At 48.6% G+C, this 12,399-nt stretch overlaps 1 protein-coding gene across 1 annotated transcript in view; it reads right to left on the bottom strand.

Annotated features, from left to right (window-relative positions):
- QRFPR (pyroglutamylated RFamide peptide receptor) overlaps positions 1-5,794 on the bottom strand; it is a 49,816-nt gene extending 44,022 nt beyond the window's left edge. Inside the window, exon 1 of the mRNA XM_090036614.1 lies at positions 5,246-5,794. Within this exon, the coding sequence (XP_089892740.1) occupies positions 5,246-5,585 (340 nt within the window). The 5' untranslated portion in view covers positions 5,586-5,794. The remainder of the gene's footprint in view (positions 1-5,245) is intronic.
- Positions 5,795-12,399: the final 6,605 nt, after the last annotated feature.

The following is a 12,399-nucleotide window of genomic DNA, read 5'->3' as shown; positions in this document are numbered from 1 at the left end:
GTTTAGTATTAACAATTCCAAAGTAAAAAACATCACTTTCAGAAAACTTTGGTCCTGACACTCAAAGCACTACTAACTTATCTCTGGATCCTAACACCCAAGCTACTATGGTAGATTCAAGCTGTGGCATACTCCAGAATACTCTTTTGACTCCATTTAAGTTGACATTTGTTGTGTCCTCCTTAAGCTCTACTTTACTCTGAAGGTGATTTATAGAAAGAAGTAACAAATTCAAACCATAAAACCGAGTTTCAGAAGCCTGACCTGCATCTAACATGGTGTCATATTTGTCTACTGGGTAACTGGGGGGGAGTTTGGGGGAAAAGGGGAGGACCACCATTGACTTAATTGCTGTTTAGTAGGTAATGATAACAGGATCAAACTTAAGTAATATGTACAGTAAACATGCACAATTCTTAACACTACTACTGTAATCCATTATTTACTCTCAGATAATGCTTTCAGACCTCTGTACTTTGTATGACAAAGTAGAAAGAAGTAGATATATGGTCTTCCCACATTGACCAGGTGCAGAAAGGCACCAATCATCTTTCATTTGTTTTGAGGGAGTCTTCAATAGAGTCTTCAATAGTAACAGGGGGTGAGAAAGAGAAAGAAAGAATTTGGTTGGGATTCTTGTATATACCTTAACTCATGTAAAACTCTTAACAATGAGCTCCACAAGTTAGTTCAATATGAAGTGTATTTTTTTGCAGTTTTAAAACCATTACCTTTAAGTTTCAGTCAGAGGACAAACAGATGCATCAGATTTACTTCAATGCATTATTATTTATTAATCTATATACTTCTCCCTCATCTTCTCATTCACCTTGACTCTTAAAAAAATACTATTCTATTTTCTGATACAGCATCTTGATGGTTATGGTAATTCTGGTGCCAATTCTGAAATCCCTTTTCTTCTTGCTCTTTGCAAGTAATAAATGAGGCTATAACACTGATGTTCAAAATGGCTGGGTATTTGCATTATTTCTTATCCGAAGTGTACCCTAATTCTGTTTGCTTCTACCTTCTAATACAGTACATGGTATTTATATTGCCTAATACAGGTTTTCAGGTAACTTTCTCCACTGCAGAGTAGTGGCAAAAGAGCCAGTTCAATACTGTAGCAAGGTTCTTTGAGCACTTGTGATCTTTTATTAGACCAGGGGTTTCAACCTTTTTGGATCAGCGTACTCCTGGAGGCTGGACACAAGGGGGGGGGAAGGAGGGGGAAAGAGGGTAGTTCATGGCTGGCCGTGGAACGGTGGCAGCCGCCACATGCAAGCTTCCCTCACACCCTGTGTCCCGCTGGGCGGGCAGCACCTGTGCAGCAGCACAGGATAGTCTGGCAGCGATCCACCCCGCCAGTCTGCACATACCTCTTAGGGCAGGAGTCAGCAAGCCCCGGCACATGTGCCGAGCATGGCACAAGAGGCAGTTTTGCTCGGCACACCACCACCAGTCTAAGCTCTAAGCAGCTGCTACCAGCCACAGAGCCCAGGCTGCTCCCAGCAGGCAGCTGGGAGGCTACAAGCCCTGCTGCAAGCAGTCCAGGCTCTTGGGCCAGCTGCAGCTGGGAGGCTGCAAACAGCTGCTCTGGGCTCCGGCATGTCAGCACTCTGGCACCTTCCAAGGTAGACATTGTGGTTTTTTCAGAGCTCCGGACAAAAAATGTTGCCTACACCTGTCCTAGGGCCTTCGAGTACCCCCAGGGTACATGTACCCCTGGTCGACAACCCCTGTGTTAGACCAACTGAATAGTTGGAAAAAAGTTCTCAGCAAGCTTTTGGGTGCACTCGCCCTTCTTCAGGCATAGGGAGTCTCTGCTGGTCTGAGACTTTAAGGAATGTGAGAAGCTAGAAGTGTGAGAGGATATCAGTGAGAATGTAAATAGGTAGAAATTTGGAAACCAAAAGGTAAAGCAGGGAAAGGGTGGGGGGAGCCAAAGGGGAAACCCTGGTTGTATCCCATTTAATTTGCCTTTCAGTATCCACAAGATAACAGAAACCTTTTGATGTGCTTAGTGGATCATGGCCTTGGGCCCCCCAAGGAAGAACTAAGCCTCCCTTAGCAGGTAGGCCAGTGAGGACACATCAAGTGAGTTCAGGAAACAACTAAAGAGAAAACAGGAACAGGAGGTCACAGGTTTAAAATAAGTGCTCCAAGGATGGACATGGAGTAGAACACACAAGTCAGTGCTCACTGACCCTCCAATGTTTCCAAGGAGCCAGTGGATGCTGCCTGGTGAAACTGTCCACAGACATGAAAAGACAAAGGACAAGAGAGTGGCCCTACAGTCCCCAGGGGTCCTCCATGCCAGGGCCTCCCTCCTGCTCAGGCTGATTGCTAACTTAGCTAGGAGAAGGTTGACTAGGAAGTCCTGGGGACTCAGTGGGCCACAGACAGGGAGTGCATAAAACGTAGGTGTGGGGAGTTTATGCCTCAGCAGGAGGTTCTGGAGGAGACTATGAAGGGGCTCTACGTAGGTGTTTGCCAGGGTCAGGATGACACAGGACACTAGGCAATATGAACCTATGGATCTGACCCAGGGAATAGCGAGTCTTCTGTACTCTGCAGGCTGCTTTGAAAAGAAACCCTTAGTGGTTACCAAGGGCCCTGTTGCATCCTAACTTTGGGCAGTTCCTGGAGCTCTGAATCCCTGGATTGTCTGTACACTTAACCCTTGAAGCTAGTTTTAAGCACTTGTTAGGGCAGGATTCTCTCTGATCCAGGCTACCCAGCTCATGTTGCACTAAGGTGCAACTCCTCTAGGCTACACCTTAATGTAAACACCCCCTCCCACTGCACCTCCCACATTGGTCTGGATAGAGCTCACTTCCCCTGCACCCAGCTTAGGCTGCTTGCACTGAAGCCTGGGAGAGCAGGTAGGGAAGGGATAGCCTCCCTACCCACACTGCAGTTCTCTGGGCAGGCTCAACCTGCAGAAGAGCAGTGGTCCTACAGTGTCAGGGCCAGGGAAACAGGTTAACCCCTGCCTTCCTGCCTGCTCCCCTGGAACAGACAGCATAGACAACCATAAGTAAGGGAGCAGGTGTTGGGGAGTAGGGAGGGTAGGAGAGGACCCCAGGGGCAGGAAGGGAGCTGAAATGGGGCAGGTGAGGATGCTTACCTTTTATTCTTCCAGGCCCCTGCTGGGCTGAACATGCAGCTACTCCAAAACTCAAGCTAGCACTAATACTGATCAACATCTGTGCAGCTCATAGTGTAAGGTAACAGGGCCCTTAGGGTAAGCTGGGAAATACTACTGACACTATTTTCTATCCTTAAATTGTTTCAAAGGACATCATCTTGAATAGTATGGACTATAATAGGAACACAGGGGACCACATATACAGACTTCTCAGGATCCCAAGTATTCAGCTAAATATATGAACTTAAGAACAGTTAAGGTGCAACAAGGCCCTAAGGCAAAACATCCTCAATCCCCTTCCTGCTTCCCCAGATGTTTGTGTTACAACTCAGCCACAAGTGTCATGCCTAACCACTCCCTCCCCCCCTTTTTCTCCTGACAAGCAGAACACTTTTCAGGTGCCCCTAGGAAATAAGGCTGAAGTTGGTTCCTGATTCCTGGCTCCCAGCTCTTATTCAGAGCTAATCTTTACACAACTAAAGTCTGCATGTTAGCCTTGCTCAACAGTTATATATTTTTGATGAAATTCTATTTCCTAATAAAAATATCTTGCATCAAGTGCACAGCCCTGAATAAGGCGCTGAGATTAGGCTGGGATGATGGAGCAAAATGTTTTTTGAGTCACCCCAAGGAACTGGGACTAAGGAACCAACTTCAGCTTCATCCCTAGGAGTCAGAGAGAAATATGGCTGGATGAGACCTCCAGAGGTCATCTAGTCCAGCATTTCTCAGCCCATGGATTGCAAGAATATACAAAAGGGGTCATGAACAAGCTTTAAAAGTGGATTTTCTTTTAGAAACATGGCTTTTCCCTTGCAGGCTGGCTGGGTTCCAGCCTGCAAGAAGCTGCTTGAGAGCCCCCCATTCCCAGACAGTCCCCCACCCCCGGGAGCCTAGCAGCACAGGGCAGTGGGTGGGGAGTGAGGGGCCCCAGCAGGACCAGGGGGTTGTCTTCTACTTACTGGATCAGGGCTGGCCATCAGTGTTTACAAATGGGTCCTGGTACACACACACAAAAAAACCCAAAAAACAACCAAGGAGGTTGAGAACTACTGATCTAGTCCAACCCCTTGCCCAAGGCAGGATCGTCCCTATCCAAGCCATCCCATAGCCATCTAAACTCTACATGAGACTGCTGTCAACCCTGACAACAACCTAACACCCTGGGCTGCCACAGGCAAAACAGGGGACCTGGCAGCTCACATACTGCTTCTGTGAAACATCCTCAATGTGTTCAAGAGGTCTAAGAGGAAGAAGGAAGGCACAGAGAAGGTACACTGGAGAGGGCAACACCCTACGCAAAACCTCCCCTTCCCCCAGTCTGTACCAGTCTGACCAATGGGGTAAGAATTCCTCCCTGACCCAAATTCTGGCAATCAGTCTGACCTGGAGCAAGACCCTCTAGCTAGGAACCTTCAGCTCTGCTCCCAGCAGGAGCATCCGCACAGGCCAGCTGCAATCCTCAGCCCTAGCTGAAGCTTAAGCCCCCTCCCAACACATGTAGCAGGAGGAAAAAATAAAAGGCTGGGGGGAGCAACCAGTACAGTCCAAAAGCCTGGAAACACCCCATGCCTCGGGGCTGCCCCAACTCTTCTGAGCACCTCCAGCAAGCCCCTGGCCCCTGCTCTCACTGCTCACAACATGGGATGGAGCCACACACAGCAGAGGGAGGGAGGGTGCACAGACAGACACTCCCCAGCATTATCAGATCTTAAATACGAAGCTAGCATACTGGAAACTCAACATTATCATATTTATCAGACACTGAAAAAGATGCAAACAAGCATGCAAATCTGCCTCCTTGTTCCTTACTTTATATTGCTCACTAAGTCGCCGGCAAGCAAGTGAGCAAGGACTTGATCATCCAAGTTGAAGCCTTTTATTTATTTATTTTCCTTTTTAAAATTTTGAGACAAGCCCTCGTGAGAAAGTGTTGACAGCAACCCCCTCCCCAAGAACAAGCGTACACCCTCACATGGATGAAGACTCTCCAAGCATGACTTAAGCTGGGCATCAATGAGCTGCCTCCAAAATGAGTGGCCGCTTTGAACCCTTGCTCGCGCCCCGGCCCCGGGGGGCCACGGAGGCACTCACCGCCGGGCCAGCTGGAGGCGAGGCTCTGCAGCAGGGTGCCGGGCACGCAGAAGAGGGCGATGAGCAGGTCGCTGAGCGCCAAGGAGCCCAGAAAGATGTTGGTGGCGCTGCGCAGGGCGCGGCGGCGGCTCAGCACGTAAAGCATCAGCCCGTTGCCCGCCAGCGCCAGGGCGCAGATGAGGCCGCACAAGAGCCCTACGGCCAGCTTGGCGCGGCCGGGCAGCTCGGGGGCGGACACCAGCGGCCGCAGCCCGTACAGGGCGATAAACTGCTCCCGCGTCACGTTGTGGGCCCGCAGCAGCCGCCGCAAGCGCTCCGGGGTGAGGGCCGCCACGTGCATGACAGCGCCACTCACCCCGGGGCACCCCCGCCGTCTGCCGGCCGCAGCCTCAGCTCCTGGGCTTTATCGGCGCCGCCAGCCAATCAGCGCGCGAAGAGGAGCCCGCCCAGCCGCGGGGTTCCTTCCAGCCCGCGAGCGTTGGGAGCTGCGCTCCTCCACCCTGCCCGGCTGGGAGCGCTGGGCCGGGACTGACTGAAGAGAGCGTTTCCTTCTTCCTTTCCCCCTCCCTCGCTCTTGAGGAACAGGGTGCGGCAAACAACGGGGTTTAAAGAGCGGCCAGGACTTCGCCACAGTTTTATTTCATGGCAGAGGGTAAAGAGGCAAACACCATGCGTCTGGATCTCTTGAAGGCACGGGACAATCAGAGTGGCTTCTTAAGCTGGCAGGGGCAATACCATCCATCCGTGTCCAAGAAGGCTGTTTTCCTGAAGTGTGGCCCATTGGTGCAGTGGCTTTAAGCTCAGCTTATGGAAATGGTTGCTCCCGCTGAGGGCAAGCAAAACTCGGGGGCATCTGAACCCCAAGCCTCTGGGCTTGGGCCTGCAAGTAGCATGCCTGCCAAAGGTTTTTGGAAACATCTGAAGCCCCAGGTGTGGGTTTGCTGGTAGTAGGGCTGCTTATGGTTCTGGGCACTTGGATTTGGAATTAGTTTTGGCTAATTTGGCCGTGGACACAAATAAATAATAATAAAAAACCCACCATGTATCTGGGTCCATGAAGGCAGTTTTGAAGGGACAACTGCTCTTCTGCTGAGGTGTTGGGGCTTAAAGTCCACTTTACAGAAATGGGAGGCTCCTCCCTTGGTTGTTCCTGTGGCCGTATGGCCAAGAGCAGGCGAAACCTGGGGCATCTGAACCCCAAGCCTCTGGGTTTGGGCCTGCAGTAGGATGCCTGCTAAAAGACTGAAAATATCTGAAGCCCCTGGTGGGGGTGGAGGGATGTTTGCCAGTTGTAAGGCCACTTATGGTTCTGCACTGACTCATGGATTTGGACTTGATTTGGCTTGGAACATGAAAATTTTCTTTAAGAAAAACAAACAACCTGGCAGGTGAAATCCCTGACCACTAAGGAGGTTTTCCAAGTCGCACCGGGGGCTAACCACTTTCCTGGCATGGGGTAGTACCCGCCATGAACACCACATGGCCCCAGAGGCTGGGGTGGGGCACAACGAGCTCCCGCAGGTGGCAGTGGCACAGTTGCCAGGCTTGGGCCTGCATGTGGGATGCCTGCCAAAGGATTTGAAAACATATGAAGTCCTAGGTGGGCGTGGAAGATGTTTGCCAGTAATAGGGCCACTTATGGTTCTTAACTGACTCATGGATTTGGAACTGATTTGGCTTGGAACATGAAACATTTTCTTTAAAAGAGAAAGGTATTATATATGATAAAAAAAGAAAAGAGAGAGGAAGAGAAAGTGGACACAGAAGAGAAAAGAGAGAGAGCAAGAAAGAGACCAGATAAAAGAAAGAGAGTGAGAGAAGTGTGGGGGGGTTCCTTCTTCCTTCCTTGGTCTCGCTTAACAGAGCGCAGCAAAGAATCAACTTTACAGAGCAGTCAGGGCTTTGCAAAGGTTTTATTTGTGGCAGGGGGTGAACTCTGGCAACAAGGTGCAATACAGGATAAGAAAAAAGAGAATGAAAGAGCAGATAGAGAAGAAAAAGAGAGGAAAAAAGATGAGAAGAGAGAAAAGAAAAAAACTAAAACTCTTTACTAAAGAAAAAAAAGCCCATGTGCTTACATAGGTACCTAGAGACTGGCTGCAGTTCCACTGTAGCCGCATGACAGGGACTGAAAAATTGTTAAACAGTTATTTTTGCTCTCTACATGAATCATTCTAACAGTCTTCGAACCAAGAAACTGCAAAGCTGGAAAGAGATTGCAAGCCTGATCTCTCTTGTTCTGATAAAGAGGCCCCCCCTGCAGAAACAATACCTCTTACCTCTTTTTTTGGGTGTGTTCAGATGTAAGTGCACCAATATAATAAGACATAGCTCCATTGCTGCCATTCCTGCATGGCACTTGTATAACTGAATATTGTAATAGTGGAAACTATGATTAAGGAAAACTTCAGTGTCTTCAATGTAGACTGGGTAACAAACACCACATGAAGGATATATATCATGGCGCAGATCTTTCTAGACAAGCTAGCTAATAGCTATTTCTATCCTATGGTCCCTGTGGCAGTGAGAAACAAAGCTACACTGGATTTTGTTTTACTAGTGGGGAGTATCTTGTAGAACTGGTGGAAAATCGGAGCAAGTGACCACATCCTGACTCTGTAGAGTAAAACTGCAAGAGGTCTGTAACAAGGTTCTTGCACTTCAGAAGGACTAACTTTGAGAAACTAAGATAATTAGGTAAGGAGTTTGATTGAATTCAAGAGTTAAAGAGGTGGAAGCAGCATGAAACTATTTTAAAGGCAAAAGTACAAACACTGCCTAAGGCTTGCTTCCCATGCAAAAAGAAAAAAAAAAAATAGGGAAGGACTACAGTCCTCCATAGATCTCAGGAACCTCAAGGAGGCCATTGAGAATAAGCAGAAGATATACATGCAATGAAAAATGGGACTGATCAGGTAGAAAGGAAAAAAAAAAATATCTGTGTTCAAGAAATGCAGAAACTGAGAAAAAAAAATAGCCAAAGACCTAGCTGAGCTCAATCTTGCAATAAAAATGAAAACGTGTAGCAAAAACTTCTTTAGTGATATAGCAGTAAATAAAAAAAGACAATGGGGAGGGATTTACTGGGGTCACTATGTTGAAACAGTGATTGAGATCAAGGATAAACCTAGGCATGGCCCAAAAGAACTGGACAAATACTTTGCCTCAGTCTTCAGTCGAGATGAAGGATACAGAGGATACTAGTGAACATGGCAAGGAGGACATAAATATATACCTATCCTTAGGGGGAAGGAAAACTCACACTGCTTGCCATCACAGAATCAGGGGACCCAAATAATCTCTATCCTAGAATATGGAAAGAATTGGTATACAGAACAGAAACTCTTCTAGGATGGGTTTTAACAACGTGTCAATTCAAGGAGAGTGCCTAAAGAGAACAACAAACGTATTATCTGTAAAAAAAAAAAAAAAAAAAAAAGGAGAGTGATCCAGGCAATTAATGCCTTGAGCCTACTGTTGAAGTCAGTCTCACATCTGATGGAAGATTAGGCAGGGTATATGCAGTAGAGACAAGGATATGCTAGCACCACTGTACAAGGCCTTAGTAAGGCCCCATTTAGATGACTGTGTCATCAGTGCTCAGAAAAAAGTGTAACTTCAATTGGAACAAGTTTAAAGAAAAGCCATGAAAATGGGTAAAGGAATGGAGACCTTGTCTTATGAAAGAGCTTGGCTGGTTAAATTTAGAGGTGTAATTAGTCATGTTAGTCCAGTGAAATGGAGATTGAGAGGGGATACAATTACCCTTTACTAGTACATAAGGTAAATCGCTGGCTTTGTGAAGAGCTTTTTAAGTGAAAAAACAATAACAGCACAAGGTCAAATGACTAAGTGCCTACTGAAATTTAGATTCAAATTTAGAAAAAAATTCATAACTATCACAGGAAACAAGGAACCTACTGAGAATATCTTTTTAAAAGGAAGAAAATGTTGGTTGCTTTTCTAATTAAGAGTTCTAACTCTTTAATAAGCTGTGATGTCCATGCTTGACAGTCAAGTTTTCTTCCATATGAAAAGCAATTCTTTCTGACTGTCACGGGGAGGGGGCCTATGAGCGGCCGTGATCCCTCCTAGTGCCCCCTACCGTGCCAAATGGGTGTCCACGCACCCTCATTCTCGTCCACCATGTCTTTGATGACAAAAGTATTAAGGGAGGCTGCCTTTTTCCCCCTTGGACACGGTACCCTGATGTATCCCAGTTTGTGTCCCGTCTTAGCGGACCCTGTGAATTAAAGCCTCAAGGGCTACACGTGGCTCCTACCACCCTTAATACCACGCCCCAAGCCTCGCAGATGTACCGGACGTCGTCTAGTCGAACCGCTTTGCTGTGTCCTCATGGCGCCCCCTTGTCATAGCCCGTGCCCCCATGGACGTCCTCTGGGCTCATCTTAGTCGCCCCACTGGGGCCTTTCTCCGCACTCCCCGCAGACGCTCTCTGGCCTGTCTCACGGCTGTGCCCACACTGGGGCTCCCTCTTACAATCCCACCCGCACTGGGTTCCTGCCTCATGCTCCCTGCCTGCACTGGGGCCTTGTCTCGCAATCGGGACTCAGGTGGCCGTAGCTGTGCCTGGCCCCCAAATTCCCCTCCCTGGGGCTTCTATTCCTCTGTGCACCCTCCCTGGAGCTTCTCACCAGTGCCCACTCTGGTACTCCTCACAATTGGGGCTCAGGTGGCCATAGCCATACCTGTCCCCCAGTGCACTGTGCCCCTTCTCGGGGCTGGGGTCAGCACACCCCCTCCTCAGGTCTACAAACCTGACCAAGGCTCAGGTGGCCGTTGCCGTGCCTGGCCCCAGACCTGCCTTCTCAGGTCGCTTGCCCGCACTGGGGCTCCTTGCCTGTGCGCTCGCCTGCACTGGGGCTTCCCCCCACACAACACTGCCCTACTGGGGCCAGGGTCTATACACCCCCAAAACGCAGCACCCTCTCTGGCACCAGGAACCCCCCCACTACTGAGGAGCTCCCAGGAGGCCTCCTCCAACCCCAACAGGCTTACCCAGTCCTCCGGTGTAACAGCTACCAACAGAAAACTCAAGCCCCTGGGCTACAACAAACTCCAAGCCATCTGGCTAAAACACAGTTTCTAAGCCCTCTGGCTAGCCATCGTTCAAAATCCTACCAGGGCTTTCTCCTCCCAATCCTCAAGCTGAAGCTGATTCAGGCCATCAAGCTGCCTACTCCAGCAGAGCTCCTCCTCCCCTAAATGTTAGTAGAGAACTGCCTAGGCTGTTTATATAGGCCAGGCCCTGCCCCCTTCCAGTCAGCTGACCGACTGTGGTTGCCCCGGCAACCGGCACCTGTACCTTTCCCTAGGAGTGGGCACTTCAGTGCCCTGCGACACACTTCCCCCCCTTAAGTTCACAACTCCCTAGGAGTAGGACATGGGAGCGTACTGCGACACTGACAAAAATGTGCCTTTTAGAAATCAATGCTTTTTCAAAACTCAAATAATAAAAGCCCATATCTGTCCATTATATGCCAGATTGCTGATTTCCAAGGAAAAATTTTGAGAGTGAATAGTGCTTCCAAACAGTAAGTTATCTATTAGACAAAATGTTCTCAGCAATAAAGATCAGCTTGTTTTCTGCTTTGGGTCCTACACGTTACTTACTACAAGAGCTTTCTGTGTTGGTACCGGATTAAAGTATTAGTTTCTCCCCATTCACCATAAAGCTTTGCTCCCAAGCCCTTAAAGAAACAGTAGCACAGGTTTCTCAATGCCTTCAAACACCAACTAATACTGCAGGACCACCTTCTCCCCTTCAGTATCTGCCACTTGTATTTCCTGGGCCCTCAGGTATTCCAAAGCTCCAGGAACATTCAAGGGGCCATGCCATGGAACAGGGATTGTCTAACGCCATAGTCCTCATAACTCACCACAGTTAGACTGCCATAAAAGGAAGGGGATCAGCTTCAAATTCAGCTGACACCCTCAGATCCAGAGATGCTATGACCACCCATTTGTATAAAGTTCATCTGAAAAGCTGGGTATAATACTAATAAAATATGCTATATAAATAAAAGTGTAATACTTCCATGTTTTCAAGCAGCTTTGTGAACTTTTGTTAATGCTCATAGACAAAAGCGGATTCAGAATTTTACAAAAAGGGGCACATAGGAGCAGCAACTTACACTGCAGGGGTGGTTGAACTTCCAACCTTCTCCGCCGCCACCACCACCACCACCACCTCCTCCTCCCCCTCCCCACACCAGAACAGTCAAACCACTCCACGGGAGCAGCAGCTGGGGAATTTACATCCCTAAAGCAGCAAGCATTCCCCGCTTTGCCTTGCTACTCAGAGGCACAGCTCTTTCTCATATTCTCCCACCTGCTACTCCTGCTGTCCTGGGAGCTCGAGTTGCTCCAGCTGGGCTGTGTAGGTGCTGGGCTCAGCCCATGATAGGAGCAGCAGCAGTCAGGTTCCCCCTCCCCTCACCTTCACCCAGGTGAGTAAGGAACACCTGGAGTGACTGAACAGGGAGGGGGAATTTGCCTGCCCACCCACCACTACTGCTGTCCTGGGCTGAGCCCAGCTCCTGCACAGCCCAGATGGAGCAGGACAGGAGCTCCCCTCTTCCCTGGGAGGGTTGGGACCGCAGCAGCAGGGGACAAGGGAGGGAGGGAGCATAGAGGGGAAGGCAGGCTGGAATTCTTACAATTTTCAGGGACTTAAAAAGGTCCCTGGATGCTGCTTCTGCCATGTAGTCAGCAAGGGGAGTGCACCCATACCACTGCACCCCTCTCGATCCACCCCTACCTCTAGAACACTTCTAGGACCTGGCCCTGCGCATATTGAAAACCATGGCAAATTCTCATATACTTTGCAGAATCAGACATGGGCAGGTGTTATGGACATTTGTAATGCTACAAAAGTCCATGTCTTGAATGTAAGGCACTGTAGGCCTGGTTCAAAACCCACTGTAATCAGTAAGCACCTTTCCAAACAACTCATTTAGATGCAGTAGCCCCATGGCATGACCTGCACTTTCCAAACATGCTATTGTTACAGCAGCTGTTCCTTTTGTCCCTGTTTTCCAATATATACATGTATTCCCTTACGATGGCAAATAATATGATTGTTCTATTTAAAACAGCACTAAACTGCCAATATCTCTCAACAGTTTTATTTC

This window comes from Crocodylus siamensis, chromosome 2 (genome assembly GCF_052110815.1).
Source record: "Crocodylus siamensis isolate JL-2025a chromosome 2, ASM5211081v1, whole genome shotgun sequence".
NCBI lineage: Eukaryota > Metazoa > Chordata > Crocodylia > Crocodylidae > Crocodylus > Crocodylus siamensis.
This window is presented reverse-complemented; position numbering and strand designations above follow the sequence as displayed.